The 17,485-nt window shown below is 43.8% G+C and overlaps 1 protein-coding gene across 1 annotated transcript in view; it reads left to right on the forward strand.

Moving 5' to 3' along the window:
• sntb1 (syntrophin, basic 1) overlaps positions 1-17,090 on the forward strand; it is a 101,039-nt gene extending 83,949 nt beyond the window's left edge. The window contains exons 6-8 of the mRNA XM_080193939.1: positions 5,833-6,029; positions 13,713-13,903; positions 15,735-17,090. Coding sequence (XP_080050065.1) covers positions 5,833-6,029; positions 13,713-13,903; positions 15,735-15,827 — 481 coding nt within the window. The 3' untranslated portion in view covers positions 15,828-17,090. The remainder of the gene's footprint in view (positions 1-5,832; positions 6,030-13,712; positions 13,904-15,734) is intronic.
• The last annotated feature ends 395 nt before the right edge of the window (positions 17,091-17,485 follow it).

The following is a 17,485-nucleotide window of genomic DNA, read 5'->3' on the forward strand; positions in this document are numbered from 1 at the left end:
CTGCATTAGTAATACCATTATACCACTGCCTCCCCTAAAAAAAACTTCCTTAAACTTTACTTAACTCGCCACTTATCCTTTCTAAGCTGCAGAGAATGCAGCTTGGTTTGTTTAATCTCCTCACAATATAACCCTTGGAGTCCTGATTGAATCCTGGTAAATCAGCACTGCACTCCCAATAAATCCATATCCTTCCTAAGGTGCGCTGCCCAGAACTGCTCATGGTGATTCCCTATGGCTAACTGGGGCTTTGTCTAGCTGAAACATGATGTCTACCCCCTTATATCCTATTGCTTGAGATAGAAAGGGTGCAGACTTGGATTGAATATTTGCATCCCTTTAGGGAAGGGTGTGGAGCAGTTGAATTCAATCTGGAATCAAAGTGAATCTGAGGTTTGTATTGTTCACTGTAGTTCATCACTCTGACATATGGAACTGCTGTGAATACATTGTGTTCTTGTTAATATAGTCCTGACCCTCTCCCAGAGACACTGGTTACAAACCATAAATCATTGCTGAAATGGGATTGCCTTGCCCAGAGTTCTTTTTATTCTTTTTGTGTGATGTGGGTGTCACTGGCTAGGCCAGCCCTTGAGAAGGTGGTGGTGAGCTGCCTTCTTGAAGCTGCTGCACTCCATGTGGGGTAGGTACACCCACACTGCTGTTAGGGAGGCGGTTCCAGGATTTTGACTCCGCGACAGTGAATGAACAGCCAATATATGTCCAGGTCAGGATGATGAGTGACTCGGGCAGGAACCGCTAGGTGGTGGTGACACTCAGACAAAGGTTGCAATGTACACTACCCACAGATGATATTTCAGGAGTCACATTTGAAAATTCCAATCCTCTTATTTAATTCTCTCTGTGGCCTCACCTCTCCTTACTCCATAACCTTCCCAACCCTGCAACAGCCCTCCAAACTCTCCAATCTTGTGAATCTGGCCCTGTGTGCATCACTCCTTCTTCCTTTTTTAAGAATGGAGAGGATAAAGAATGCTTTAAGTTATAAAGCCAATGCTCAGAGTAGACCAGGAAAACCCGAATCCATCCCCTTGCCTCCTCCAAAAACCAAATTCAAACTGAATCCAATTCATCGTCCCCACAAGAGAGACAAACAAAATCCAGGCTGACGAGATAAAGCATTTACCTCACCCAAAAGATAGAAAAGTCTGAGATCACATATCAACTGACTCAAGAACAGCTTCTTCCCCACTGTCATCAGACTTTTGAATGGACTTACCTTGCATTGAGTTGATCTTTCTCTACACCCTAGCTATGACTGTAACACTACATTCTGCACCCTCTCATTTCCTACTCTATGAACAGTACGCTTTGTCTGTATAGTGCGCAAGAAACAATACTTTTCACTGTATGTTAATACATGTGACAATAATAAATCAAATCAAATCAAATCCAGTCTTGGGCTTCATCTGATGCTTGATGTCAGCCAAAAGGCTGAGAACCACACTCCAGCCTGGTGATGATGGTTTAGCGCCTGCCAGGTTCTGTCATTAGCTGCCTGGGCCCTAAGCGCAGGAATTCCTCCCTTTAACCACGTCACTCCCTTCCCCTTTTCAGACCTTACTTAGAACCCACTCTGGTGTCAGTGCAAGTTCTCCTCTGAGCCACACACAATCCCAACTAGATAATATATCTTCCTTTTTCAGTAGTTACATCACTGTGAAAGCATTTTTATCTTGTTCAGGCTGCTTCTCCTAAAGGTGAGCTGAATCTGTATTAGCTTCAGTAGCTGCCTTGATTTGTTCGTGGGTTAATATTTGAAGCAGGGGGATGCGCCTACCGCCACCTTGTGGTGCGCTGGGTAAATGGTAAGACAAGGTTTCAGCCCTGAGTCAGAGATTTGAGGATTAAGGAGTGTGGATGATTTAAAGGGGCTGAAAATGTTTGGACCTGTTCAGTGCAACCTCGCAGGAATGCTGCTGTGTCTGTGATTTTGGGTTCAACTCATCGCCAACATCATCACCCATGAGTCAGTCAGGCGGCTGTGGGTTCAAGTCCCACTCTTTGGAGCATAACATGTGGGAGGCCCCAAATGGAACAGCTATTTGTCTCATGCTGTTCCTGGGAGGCCGGATATTACCGATACATCCTTTACATTGACGGTGCTGAAATGGAGAAGATCGAGAGCTTCAAGTTTCTGGGTGTTCAGATCACCAACAATCTGTCCCAGTCACTCCATACTGATGCTATAGTTAAGGAAGCCCATCAATGCCTCAACTTTCTCAGAAGACTAAGGAAATTTGGCATGTCAGCTACAACTCTCACCAACTTTTACAGATGCACCATAGAAAGCATTCTTTCTGGTTGTATCACAGCTTGGTATGGCTCCTGCTCCATCCAAGACCGCAAGAATCTACAAAAAGTCGTGAATGTAGCCCAATCCATCACGCAACGCAGCCTCCCATCCATTGATTCTGTCTACACTTCCCGCTGTCTCGGCAAAGCAGCCAGCATAATTAAGGACCCCACACATCCTGGACGTTCTCCCTTCCACCTTCTTCCATCGGGAAAAAGATACAAAAGTCTGAGGTCACGTACCAACCAACTCAAGAACAGCTTCTTCCCTGCTGCTATCAGACTTTTGAACGGACATACGTCATGTTAAGTTGATCTTTCTCTACACCCTAGCTATGACTATAATACTACTTTCTGCACCCTCTCCTTTCCTTCTCTATAAACGGTATGCTTTGTCTATGTAGTGCAAGAACATACTTTTCTCTAATGTACACTAATACATCTGATAACATTCTGCATTCTCGCCTTTCCTCTCCTCCTATGTACTCTATGAATGGTATGCTTTGAGGGGAAGGAACAATAATTTTCACTGTATGTGTGACAATGATAAATCAAATTATATCCATGATGCACCATCCCAAACTTTGGAAATGTCCTATCCATTTTGAGTGTGATTAAGTGCATTCCTGGAGACCTGATCACTAACCTGCCCCCATGCTCCAGCCAGTAATTGATCAACACATCCAAGCTTGTGACACATTGCCTTCCTACACTAATCAGAAAGCAAAAAGACACATTGCCCATTCAGATGATGCTGGACTGTCAGCCAAACAGCAAATTTCTCCCCAAAAAATAAACTTTTTCTTCAGGGCCACACACACATAAACACAGCAGTGTGCTGGAGTAACCCAGACTTTCAACTCCTAGAGACTCCAGCTGCTCAGCACTATATTTTGTTTTTCTACTCAATTCTCTGGAGGGCAATTCAAATCCAGAACTCTCTGACTCGGAGCCCAAGGTGTTACTGAGCCATGGCTGGATTGGGCAGGGGTCTGGCATGGTATCGCCCGCCCAACATCAGTCAGATAAAAAAGACAATGAATAATGGGCAAAGCTTAAGAAATAGATCTCAGCCTTGAGCAAATAAATCCGTGCACTGTTAAACTACTGTCCTCTGATGTTTATATCCAGATACTAATTGCCAAGAGATGAGGTTTGGAAACGGTTCATGTCTTAATTGCTCCCATAAGATGTGTAATGGGTCAAAGCACCAGCGAGTGCGTTTAGTTTCTAAACATGGTTCAGACTGTGAAATTAGCAGGATTTGTCCGAATGGAAAAAAGACTCCATTGCCGAATCCCAGAATCCGTGGATTGGTGGATTTAGATTTCACTTTCTCCCTAGTCTCTGGGATGCTGTTGGATATGGTGTGTTGTGAATTTGCCAAGTTAAATCGATTATGGGAGTGAGAGGTCCCACTTTTCATTCCATCAGTGTGAGGTTCTTGTATTTCCGCAAATGAAACTGGCTGCTCTTTAAATAAACGGCAATCAGCCTCGAGCCTTTGAATGTCATGAACTTCACATCTGCTCATTATGATACATTGAGAAAGTTCTGTAAATACCACAGGCTGTTCTGATTCCCAGTAAATTCTGTTAAAAACACTCGAAAGTCGTTCATTTATCTGCAACCGGCAATAGCAGTGGAGATAACAGTGAAACTCATCCCAGAACAGAGCTTCCCGAGCTTGTTATCCCCCTACAGTCAATAAGCAACTCCTTTGCTCACTGCCCACTGTTCAAAACGTCTACAAGCATCCAATTAATCTACATGGCAGAGGCCTGAAATGCAATTAAAATGTCCTGAATGAGTCCTGTGTCTGTGATTTATGTAACTGTAACACTGCAAAGCACAGAGCTGCTTTATTTATCACACCTCTGTAACATCACCATCTCCCGCCCAGTCTCAAGCCCATCTTCAGCTGAAACCCTCATCTGTAAATGTGCTGTCTGCAATCCAATACTCGCCTGACCATCTCACCCACCTTGCACGCTCTGTAAACTCATTCCAAACTCTGCCTTGCACCAAGGGCGGGATATATAGATGCATTGATGTATAGAAACCCTACAGTGCAGAAAGAGGCCATTCAGCCCATTGAGTCTGCATCGACAGCAATTCCACCCAAGCCCTATCCCTCTAACCTACACATCCTGGGACACCAAGAGGCAATTTTAGCACGGCCAATCAACCTAACCTGTACATATTTGGACTGTGGGAGGAAACAGGAGCACCTGGAGGAAACCCACACAGACATGGGGAGAACATGCAAACTTCACACAGACAGTGACCTGAGCAGGGAATAGAACCCAGACCTGTAAAGCAGTAGTGCTAACCATTGTGCCACTGTGCCGCCCATGATTTTCCTGACCTGTCCACTATGGGAATCGTGGTAGACGGGACAGAAAATTTGGTGGACCATGCAGAGGTCCGTTGACTTCGGTTGGGAATTTCCAGTCTTGGGTGGAGCGTGGCCAGAAAACCACAACCCAAATCCCCTTCACCCACCAACCCCATGTGCTGATCTGCATTGGCTCCTGCTCCAACAATATCTTAATTTCAACACTGCATCAACATAGCGCCTTTCGCAACCTCAGGATGGCTCGAAGTGCTTTCCAGCTAATTAAATACTGTAGCGTCTGGCCACTCCTAGCGAGCTGTCCCCAGCATACCCCCTAATTCTATCTCTTGCCCTCATTCTATGCTTTTAAAACTCTGTTATGAACTCTCTAACAGTGCTTGAATTCTCTGCACCATAGCTATGACTGTAACACTACATTCTGCTCTCTCTCTCATAGAATCCCTACAGTGCAGAAGGAGACCATTCAGCCCATCGACTCTGCACTGACAAGAATTCCACCCAGGCCCTATTTCTGTAACCCCACAAATTTACCCTGCTAATCCTTCTAACCTACACTTCCCAGGACACTAAAGGGCAATTTACAATGGCTAATGAACCTAACCCACACATCTTTGGAGTGTGGGAGGAAACTGGAGCACCTGAAGCTAAATTGACCTTAGTGTCAAGGGATTAATAGGGTAAATATGTGCGGTTACGAGAGTAGGGCCTGGCTGAGTTTATCGATGATGCAGACTTGATGGGCCTAATGGCCTCCTTTTGCACTGTAGGGATTCAAAGACTTGAATGTTTAGACTCCACACAGACAGTCACCCAAGCCAGGAATCGAACCTGGGTCCCTGATGCTGTGAGGCAGCAGTGCTAACCACTGTGCTGCCCATGATCACTTTGTAGTTATTCACTGGATGCTTCAGCAATTCACTTCTTTAACAGCATCTTCCTATCCCATACCTCCCCCATCTAGAAGGATAGGAGCTGGCACAAGAGGCTGAATGGCCTCCTTCTGTTCTTTTGTAATTAAAAAAAAGACCACAGCCAACCCTGTGAAGCAGGTTAAAAGTCAGACTCCTTGTGAATTGAATGTATGGATGTTAGTTCCTTCACTCTCAGATGTTTTTCTATTCTGATCTTATTAGATGTGTGTGTGTTTGATTCTGCAGATTGGTTCACTCTGGTGTGGGGAGAGAATCGCCGCAGCCAGGCATGGAATTGTCTTTTGCTACTCGCACGGGAACACGCCAAGGCATCGAGACGCACCTCTTCCGTGTCGAGACAAGCTCCAGTCTGTCCAACTGGACCAGGCAAATTGTACAGGGCTGCCACAAAACAACCGAGCTAACTAAAGAGATCACAACAAGTGAGTAACCGACATCATATGCATTATAGGAAGGAGAAGCCTTCCATTGTCTGTCCTGTGCACTTAAATCGTCACGATATCTGTAAAGAAAACTTTCATGAATTCATTACACAATTGCAAAGGGAGTCAGCAATGGAATTCTGCATTTAAACCAATCGATTTCCTTCCTCCTGTTCCGCCCCCCCCCATCCCCCGGCCTGCCACCCCTCACTCATCCCATTCCCATTTTGTTATTCATTCGTAGGACATGGGCAGTATTGGCTGGCCAGCATTTATTGTCCATCCCTAGTTGCCCTTGGAGGACAGTTGAGAATCAAACACATTGTTGTGGCTCTGGAGTCACATGTAGGCCAGACAGGGTAAGGACGGCAGATTTCCTTCTCTAAAAGAACATTAGTGAACCAGATGGGTTTTTCCAATGATTGACAATGCTTTCAGGGTTATCAGTAGATTCTTAATGCCAGATATTTTTTATTGAATTCACATTCTACTGTCTCCTATGACGGGATTCGAACCCGGGTCCCCAGAACATTAGTTGAGTGTCTGGGTTAACAGTCTAGCGATAATACCACTAAGCCATTTCCTAGTGATTCACACAGACTGAGATAAAGATATTCATCAGGAAAGATATAAGAATGCCAAATTTCTAAGGGAACAACAGTTAATACTGTGTGAGAAAAGGGGATGTTTGTTTAACCATCGAATCATCAGAGAATGGCTAGTATATTGGCTCTAATTGGCTGAGATGTTGCCATGGTGAATGCACCGGGGTGCTGTGGTCCCATGTTTCTGTTTGTTCAGAAAAGATGGAAGGGCAAAAACACCTCAAACATTTGAGCACCAGGTGAAGCTAGTGGTATCACGCTGCGACAGTGCAGTAGCCACACGGGTGGTACTCACCACTAACAGGATGCTGCCATCAAGCTAAAAAGACTTTGGGCACAACCTTACTGCCCATTCACTCCCCACTCCCGCTGTAGCGAAGATGGAGAATTTGGCAGCCAGATAAATCTCTGTTCACTGCAGTGGGACGGGTAAATCCCACTGGTGTGAACAGTTAAAAAAAATTCCAGCCATTGTGTCTGCCGCACAAATGAGTAACGTGGTGTATGAATTTTAATGCCAATGTGATGCCAGGAAGTTAGCCATACTGGCAAATCATATTGATCCACATGTCTGTCTATAATAGGTAGAGTGCTGATCATGTCCAACCAACCCGTACTTGCAGAACTTGCTGTCAAAGGTTAGATGTGATTGTGTGATTGGGAAGCACTTGCTGCACAATCCTGACTATGCAAAGAATCACACTAAGGTTTTTCTTGAATTTTTCACTTAGTGTCACATGTGGGCTTACGTTAACACTGCAACTGAGTTACTGTGAAGATCAGCTCCCGTTCGGGTACACTGAGGGAGAATTTAGCATGGCCAATGCACCTAACCAGCATATCTTTCAGACTGTGGGAGGAAACTGGAGCACCCAGAGGAAACCCACGCAGACAAGGAGACAAGGTGCAAACTCTGCACAGACAGTCACCCAAGACAGGAATCAAACCTGGATCCTGGTGCTGTGAGGCAGCAGTGCTAACCACTGTGACTCCCATTGTCGCTCATTTTTGCTCACTAGAAGCTATATATAGTCGTTTGCAATGATCTGCATTCTGCAGGCAAAAGGAACATATCCAGACATTGCATCTTTAAACAAAAGCATGGGGGCAATAAAACCATAAGACATAGGGGCAGAATTAGGCCAGTCGGCCCATCAAGTCTGCTCCGCCATTCAATCATAGCTGATATTTTTCTCATCCCCATTCTCCTGCCTTTTCCCCATAACTCTTGACCTCCTTAGTAATCAAGAACCTGTCTACCTAAAGCTTCCTGGTGCATTTGCCATAGCAATGTCTTGACCAATCAGAGCTGACCTACCAATCAATCAGCATCCTTTTCCTCATGCAAATAATTGTTCCCTTTGAAATTTGGTTTTCTCACATCTGTCCTGATGAGTTCAAGGTAAACAGCTTTGACAGTGTGTCTCTTTTCAGCATGAGTGTGGTAGAGTCATAGTCATACAAATTACCCATGAATTAGCAAGTCTTCTGACTCAGACATTGTGAATATTTAACATGGGGCAGTCAAGCATGCTCTGACACTCGGGGTTAAGCTTCATGGTTGGGGAAATCCGAGGGAATGATTTAATTTTCAGACCTGGGAAAGGGAGACCAAAAAACAAAGGAAGAAAATCCTTTCTTGAGCACAACCACCTCTGGTATTAATGCCACAAGATTTATCCATTTAAAATAAAGTAATGTAACCATTGTGAACCAGGAGGAGTGATTTTGCTAAATCTCCCAATATTTGTTCGAAAACAACAGTGAAAGTGCCTCTAGCTGAAATAATGCTTCTTTCACCACAAACCAACTAGTTAGATCATTGGATTAATAATTCAGGCAGCACAAGTTCAGATACTACCATAACCGTTTGAGAGTTTTCTAATTTACTTTTTTATAAAAATACCTGGAAGTGAAGAGTTGGAATCAGCAAAAGTGACCATAAAGTTGTCAGAATGTTGTATAAATCCCAACAGGGTAATTAATGGCCCTTTCAGTAAAGAATGACTTTCATTTATATAGTGCCTTTCACAAAATCAGAATTTGATTTGATTTATTATTGTCACATGTATTAGTATACAGTAAAAAGTATTGTTTCTTGCGCACTATAAGACAAAATATACCTTTCATAGAGAAGGAAAGGAGAGAGTGCAGAGTGTTATGTTACCGTCGTAGCTAGGGTGTAGAGAAAGATCAACTTAGTGCAAGATAGGTCCATTCAAAAGCCTGACAGCAGCAGGGAAGAAGCTGTTCTTGAATCGGTTGGTACATGACCTGAGACTTTTGTATCTTTTTCCCAAAGGAAGAAGCTGGAAGAGAGAATGTCCAGGATACTTGGGGTCCTTAATTATTCATGTCGCAAAGCATTCACCTCCAGTAAAGTATTTTTGATGGTGTAATCACTGCTGTAATATAGGGAACAAAGCATCCAAATTATACGCAGCAAAGTCCAAATTCAGCAACGTGTTAACAACAACATGATCTGCTTATTTACATCACAGCTAGAGTATTGTGTACAGTTTTAGTCTCCTATTCTGAGGAAGGATGTTCTTGCTCTCAAGGGAATGCAGCGAAGATTTACCAAGCTGATTCTGGGGATGGTGGAATTGGTGTATGAGGAGAGATTGACTAGGTTTGGATTGTTTTTACTGGAGTTCAGGCGAATGAGGGGGGATCTCACAGACACTTATAAAATTCTAACAGGACGAGACAGGGTAGATGCAGGGAGAATATTCCCGATGGTGGGGGAGTCCAGAACCAGGGGTCACAGTCTGAGGATTCAGGGTAGAGCATTTAGGATGGAGATGAGGAGACATTTCTTCACCCATAGAGTGGTGAGCCTGTGGAATTCATTATCACAGGAAGTAGTTGATGCCAAAACATTGAATGTATTCAAGAGGCGGCTGGATATAGCACTTGGGGTGAATGGGATCAAAGGTTATGGGGAGAAAGCAGGATTAGGCTATTGAGTTGGATTATCAGCCATGAATGTGATGAATGGTGGAGCCAGCTTGAAGGGCCAAATGGCTTCCTCCTGCTCCTATCTTCTATGTTTCTATGTATGTGGATTGAGGGATAAGTATTGATTAGGACACGAAAGAGAGCGCCACCCTGCTGTCTCTCAAAATGGTACCCTGCGATCTTGTACATCCACCTGAGATACCAGGGTGGGGGCTTTAATTTAAGGTCTCATCTGGAGGATGGCACCCCCGCTCCCCCGCAACAGTGCAGTGCTCCCTCAGAGCTGAGCTGAGTGTCCACCTAGATTTGTGTGTTCAGGTGTCTGAGGGAAGGAGCCCTGTCACCCTAACCCAGTCTTCACCTGTCAGTGATTCTTGTTTAACACCAGGGATACGCGGAGTCACCCTCACCCTGAGAATGTGTAAATTAAAAATAAATGCCCAATTAACTCTGCTGTGTAATAATTTCAGATCATTTACTACATATAATGCCTTCTCAATGGCAATTACTGATAGGCAATAAATGCTGGCCTCACCAGTGATATCTGCGTGCATGAAAGTATAATTTAAAAAAAGTTAACTGTAGAATTTTTTCTTTATTCGTTCATGAGATGTGGGTGTCAATGGGTAGGTCAGCACTTATTTCCCAGCCCTAACTGAGTGGTTCACTAGCTCATTTCAGAGGGCATTTTTAAGAATCAACCACATTCCTGTGGTTCTGGAGTCACATGTAGGTCAGACTGGGTAAGGACGGCAGACTTCCTTCCCTAAAGGAAATTAGTGAACCAGATGGGTTTTTCCAACATTCGACAATGGTTTCATGGTCATCAGTAGATTCTTAATTCCAGATTTTTTTATATTGAATTCAAATTCTGCCATGGCGGAATTCGAACCCTGGGACATTAGCTGAGTTTCTGGATTAATAGCCCAGCAAAAATGCCACTAGGCCATCCCCTCCCCTGAGCACGGAGCTCAACGGAAGGCTACGTTTCACAGAATGGTTAAAGAGGCTCTGGTGAAGTTGTAAACGCTGAAGGGAGTTTATAACTATAAGGAAAAACTAAAAAGATTGATTTCTTCCCTCCAGGAAAAGGGAAATGTGAGGGGGTGACCTGGTAGAGGTCTTTAAAATTCTGGAAGGGTTTAATAGGGTAGATTTAAAGATGATGTTTCTACTAATTGGGGAGACCAGGACTAGGGACAAGAAATGTAAGACAGTCAGTCATAATTTCAGAGGGAATTTGGGAGAAATTTATTTGCCCAGAGAGTGCTCAGAATGCGGAACTCACTATCATAGGGAGTGAATAGTATCAATAAATTTAAGAGGAAGTTGGATAAAGACAAGGGAGGAAGGAATACAAGGATGTGTGGATAGAGAAATGAAAAGGGGGACCGGAGGAGCCTCGGGTGGAACATGAACACCAGCATAGACCAGTTGGGCCAAATGGCCTGCTCCTGTGTTGTAAATTCTATCTGGAAAAAAGCCCATTGAACAACTAGGGAACTTTCAAACATTCTTAATGTCAAGAGTCGGGGCAGATTCTGATCGATCTACTGAAAGATTAATAATTAAGCGCACGGGAGTCTGGAAGTGTGCAGGTGCACTCAAACACGCACAGAGCGCTGCTTAGTCAGTAAGTTAGATTTGGGCTTTGGATGGTAGCAAAATTCAATCTCCTTGCTGCATTATTGCACAGCCCAGATACGTAGCTGGAATATAACTGCACTGTTTAAAAACCTCCTGGAACAGATCAGCAGGAGTGTAGGTTGTATGAGTGATATTGAATGCAGAGCTTGGACCAGTGCAGGAGCCAATATTTAAGATCAGTCAAATAGATACTTGTCTGTAAAAAGAATAAAGGAATACGACAGGAGCCAATCTATGGGGTGTGAAATGGGCATGCGTGTCCTGTTAATGTTCATAGACATGGTTACATTTCATTTCTAAAGATATCTGGGTAGAATGGATGGCAGCTTGCCAATCTCAGTGAGAGTACAGAAACTGAGATTGATAGATTTTTCAGTAAGGATATGAAAGGAGTTAAGATACAGATTAGATACAGAATCCTAGAATCCCTACGGTACAGAAGGAGGCCATTTGGCCCATCAAGTCTGCACTGACTGTCAGACCGAGCATCCCACAGAGGCTCTATCCCTGTAATTTCATGTATTTACCCCACTAGCTCCCTAACCTAGGGGCACTAAGGGGCAGTTTACTGTGACCAATCCACCTAACCTGCATATCTTTGGGGTGTAGGAGGAAACCGGAACACAAAGGCGGCATGGTGGCTCAGTGGTTAGCACTGCTGCCTCAGAGCACCAGGGACCCGAGTTCAATTCTGGCCCCGGGTTACAGTCTGTGTGGAGGCTGCACATTCTCCCCATGTCTGCGTGGGTTTCCTCTAGGTGTTCTGGTTTCCTCCCACAGGCCAAAGATGCCTGGGTTAGGTTGGTTGGCTGTGCTAAATTGCCCCTTAGTGTCAGGGGGATTAGCAGGATAAATATGTGAGGTTACAGGAATAGCGCCTGGGTGGGATTGTTGTCGGTGCAGACTTGATGGGCTGAATGGCCCCCTTCTGCACCATAGGGATTGTATCATTTTATAAAGCCCACACAGACACAGGGAGAATGTGCAGATTCCACACAGACAAATACCCGAGGCCGGAATTGAACTCAGGCCCCTGGCGCTGTGAGGCAGCAGTGCTAACCACTGTGCCACCGTGTCTGCATGCTGTTCCAAATCTTTTTACTGACACTTATAAACACTTTTTTTTATTTGTTCATGGGATGTGGATGTCGCTGGCTGGGCCAGCATTTATCTTCCATCCCTGAGAGTTTTTAATAGTCAACCACATTGCTGTGGATTGAGAGTCACATGTATGTCAGACTGGGTAAGGACAGCATTTAATCATTCAATGTGGTTGAATGGAACGGTGAAATAGATTCAAGTGATTGTATATATACCACATGATAAGATGGGCGGCACGGTCACACAGTGGGTTAGCACTGCTGCTTCACGGCACCAGTGACCCGGGCTCAATTTTAGCCTCGGGTCACTGTCTGTGTGGAGTCCATATGTTCTGCCTGTGTCTGTGTGGGTTTCCTCCAGGTGCTCCAGTTTCCTCCCACAATCCAAAGATTTGTTGGTTAGGTGTATTGGCCATGCTAAATTCTCCCTCAGTGTACCCAAACAAGTGCTGGACTGTGGCGGCTAGGGGATTTTCACAGTAACTTCATTGCAGTGTTAAAGTAAGCCTACTTGTGACACTAATAAATAAAGTTTAAAACTTTGGAGTGTGTTGGTGAGATCTGAGACTACAGGATAGACTGGGTTAAAAACACCACTGGGGACAGAAAGTGGGATCAGGTGAAGCAATTGGTGCTTTTGGAAATCTAAGTGTCTTGGTCAATCTGTAATCAAACATGCTTGAGGTCGCAAAGAAGTCACAGAGGTTCCTACAGAGGCCTGTGCATTCACGGTGCTGAGGGAGAGAGTGTGGATTAAAACCATTCTGAAACTTCTCGAAGCCTGAACCTCCAAAATGTTGTCACTCGCTGTTAGTACATTAACCAATTGCTCAATAATGAAACTGTCAGTTAGATCTCTGGTGTTAATTATTATACCAAATGAGGGAATTTCAAAGCAGTGTTCCTTTCTTTGTGAATTCCAAATGAGTCTCGGGTGAAGGTGAGGAATTTGCCCTGTTACTCAGGTCTACATTTTTATGTCTGGGATCAATGAACCTTCTGAGGTTTTGACCCCCTCCCCCTGTCTCCACCCTTCTATCCTGATTGTGTTGACTCCCTACTGGGGTGCAGTCGCTGGGCAATTTGACTACAGTGGCATCACAGTCAAAGGTGTTCGCATCCGCAGCTTGATGCTCAGACAGACACTCACATTTTCTGAAATGGAAGTAAAGTACTGCGGATACCGGAGAGCTGAAATAAAAACTTGTTGGGAAGTCTCTGCAGGTCTGGCAGCATCTGTGGGAAGAGAAACCAAGTTAAAGTATTGAGTCCAGAACTGAACTGAATGGTTGTTGGTTTGCGAGGGACTGTCAGGCAAAGATTTTTTTGGATGTAATGATTGAAAGCTTGTTCTGTTTTTCTTCTCCCAGCATGTACGTACAGGACCCAGGAGTGTCTTCTGACCATTCACTATACAAATGGATTTTCTATCTTGAAAGATGGGCAGGAAGGAAGTTTGCCAAAGCTAATCTGGCAATATCCCTTTGAGAAATTAAAAAACTCCTCGGATGACGGGGTGAGAATGCTCTTTCTAGACTTTGGTGGAAGAGATGGCGAAATTGTAAGTATACATGTTTGTTTCTGGATTAATATTTAAGAATATAGTGAGATTGAGGCATTGCAGCAAAAAGTGCATGGTCATTACAGAGAATGCCAATCTACATCCAGGCTCTCTCACGTTGCACACACATCATTTCCAACTATTATAGGCTAATAGAGATTTACAGCTTGGAAACAGGCCCTTTGGCTCAGCTTGTCCATGTCGCCTTTATTTTAACGACTAAACTAGTCCCAATTGCCCGTATTTGGCCCATATTCCTCTATACCCATCTTACCCATATAATTGTCTAAATGCTTTTTAAAAGACAAAATTGTACCCGCCTTTACTACTATTCCTGGCAGCTTGTTCCAGACATTCACGATACTCTGTGTAAAAAAAAAATTGCCCTTCTGGATCCTTTTGTATCTCTCCCCTCTCACCATAAACCTATGCCCTCTAGTTTTAGACTCCCCTATCTTTGGGAAAAGATGTTGACTATCTAGCTGATCTATGCCCCCTGGACTGGACGGCAATGATGAATATCAGTCCGAAGTTACCATAAACTCTAGACCCTGCTCTAAGGTGCTTAACTCTAGATGACATGCATATCCATGGATTTCAAGGGTAATTCCTGTTTTTTTTCTTATTGATGTTCCAAAGTAATCTCATTTTGACTTGAGTTCAAATGAACAAAATGCTGCTTAGAAAATAAGCATTCGCAAATGAAACCAGTCCAAAAGTGTGCAGATTGGATGGATTGGCCATGCTAAATTGCCCCTTATTGTCCAAAGATGTGCAGGTTAGGTGGATTGGTCATGCTAAATTGCATCTTAGTGTCCAGACATGTGTAGGTTAGGTGGATTGGCCACGGGAAATTGTTCCTGAGTGTCCAAAGGTGTGTAGGTTAGATGGATTGGCCATGCTAAATTGCCCCTTAATGTCTAAAGATGCGTGAGTAGGTGAGTTGGCCATGCTATATTGCCTGTTAGCGTCCAAAAGTGTGCATGCCACCGTGCCGTCCTTAAACTGTCCGGGAGGATAATCACCAGCTCTGTCCAAAAGCAAAAGCATGAAAAACCAGATGAAGAATGGCAAAAAAGAATAAAAATGGAGACAGAGTGCATAGTCTAAAATGATTGAACTCAGTGTTGAGTCGAGTCGAGAAGGCTGCAAAATATCTAATTGAAAGATGAGGTGCAGTTCCTTGAGTTTGCGTTGAGTTTCACTGGAACACTGTAGCAGGCGAAGATTAGAGATGCGAGTGTGAGAGAAAGGTGGCGAGAACAAAGAAAAGTACAGCACACGAACAGGCCCTTTGGCCCTCCAAGATCGTGATGTTCATGCTGCCTGCCTAAACTAAAATCATATGCACTTACGGAGTCCATATCCTTCCATTCCCATCCTATTCATGTATTTGTCTAGATGCCCCATAAATGCCACTATCGTATCTACCCCCACCACATCCCTGAGCAGCATGTTCCAGACATTTACCACCCTCTGTGTAAAAAAAAACTTGCCTCACACATTTCCTCTGAACTTTTCCCCACATGCCTATGTCCCCTTGTACTTGACTTTTCTGCCCTATCCATTCTGTCCATGCCACTCACAATCTTGTAAACCTCTATCAGGCAATATAAAATTGCAAACAGCCAGAAGCTCGGGGGTCATGCTAATGGCCCGAGTAGAGGTGTCCGCAAAGCAGTCATGCAATCTGTATCTGGTATTATTGAGCATGATTAACTATTGGTGCAAAAGCTCAAGAGGTTTAATTTCAAAACACAAATGCATAAGAAAAAAAACTTTTGAGGGTTGTTCTGTTCTAAAGCCTGATCTCTTGTTCCCTTTCATCCAGCAACTGGATCTTCACTCGTGTCCAAAACCGATTGTTTTCATCATCCATTCCTTCCTCTCAGCCAAGATTGCACGACTTGGTTTGCTCGCCTGAGCTGGAGAGACTTGCACAGTGAAGAAACTCTTCTTGGTGAGGGCGTCGTTGTACAGAACTGCTGCACAATCAACCTGCCAGGGAAGAGGAGGGAAGGTGGGAATGTCGCCATATGGAAGGGAATATTTAATCTTCAATAGAATCAGACAAATAGTTTATTTAATGGAATAGAGAAAAAAATTGTAACATTTCGAAGCAAACTTGACACCTCACTGCTTTTATAACGTTTGCTTTGAGTATTGGTGGAAAAAAGGCATGTGCTATGGAAGCTTTTCATCTTGCACTCATCAGGACAAGTGCAAGAATGCCAAATTTCAAAGAATGTCCTTTGCACATGTCCTGGTGAGTGCAAGATGAAAAACTTCAATTACCTTTGCCTTTTTTTCAGGAAGACTCGATCTGTTTCTACCAAGAAACTTTCCTTTGTGATGCTGTGAGATGTCTAATAATTTTTACAATCATCGTCTGTATGGAAAATCTTAATATCTTTTCCACAAAATTCAAAGACTTAAAAAAAATTTTACAGCAATACTGTTGGTGATTCCTGCTTGCCTGTTGTATAATACAAGGAAGCCCTCTGAGAATTTTCCAGATCGTTGCACAATGCAGTCAATTAATTTTTATAAATATGTATAAATGAATGAAAGCTCACTTTAAATCACATTATAAGTACGTTTAAACAACAACAAAAAAAAACATATTGAAGCTTCATCATCATTCTACAGATGGTAAAAAGGGAAGCAGTTGGGTTAATAATGCAACATTGCTGTTGGGAAGTTTTGACATTTGTCTTGTATTGGCTGAATCTTGGTTTGTGTTAATGGGCCATCTCATGCGAAGCTAATTCCGTTTGGAACAGTTTGGCTTTTTCATTAGAAACAGGCCAATTTCTATCCTTTAACCAACATCACTAAAAAATACCTAGATTATCTGCTGATGTTGCTATGTGTGGGAGCTCCCTCCCTTTCTGCGCATGAGGGCTTCCACATTCCTACTTCGCAGCAGTGACCACACTTCAGGAAGTGCCTCATTGGTTGCAAACCACTTTATGAAGTCTTGAGGTCCTGGAAGCAAAGCAAAGTGAATGTGAGCCTTTCCTTTTAGTAATTTGAAATCTTACCCTAAACCTTAGCTCCAATCATCCATCACATTTGCTGGATTCTTGCTGGTAAAATGGGTTGGCCAATGACCAGACCAGGTCAACCTGATATCTGTAATGCTAAGCAAAGAATACAGGGCAGCGGCTGGGGGTAGAGGATGGTAGGGGGCAAGGGATAGGGGGAGGGGAAGGGGAGGTAGCTGAAGCATGAGTTATCAATTCCAACTATCTGCACTGGGTGGCCATGATGTGGAGATGTCAGCGTTGGACTGGGGTGGGCACAGTAAGAAATCTCACAATGTCAGGTTAAAGCCGAGCAGGTTTATTTGGTATTACTTTGGGTGGGAAAGGGGTCCCTTCCTTGTCCATGCTTGATTTTGTTTCCCTTAGCCAATCTACTGTCAGGGGTGATGCGCCGAAGGGCCTGTTTCCAGTGCTGTACCTGGCCAGGAACTGTTCTAACCAAAAGAAAAGGATCCCTTATTTAGATAGGAAGCCATTAGGATTTGCAGGCACTTGTCATTTCAAAAGCCACCTGAGTGCTCAGAATGGGTGCCCC

This window comes from Carcharhinus amblyrhynchos, chromosome 8, assembly GCF_965287045.1.
Source record: "Carcharhinus amblyrhynchos chromosome 8, sCarAmb.v2.hapA, whole genome shotgun sequence".
Taxonomy (NCBI): Eukaryota; Metazoa; Chordata; class Chondrichthyes; order Carcharhiniformes; family Carcharhinidae; genus Carcharhinus; species Carcharhinus amblyrhynchos.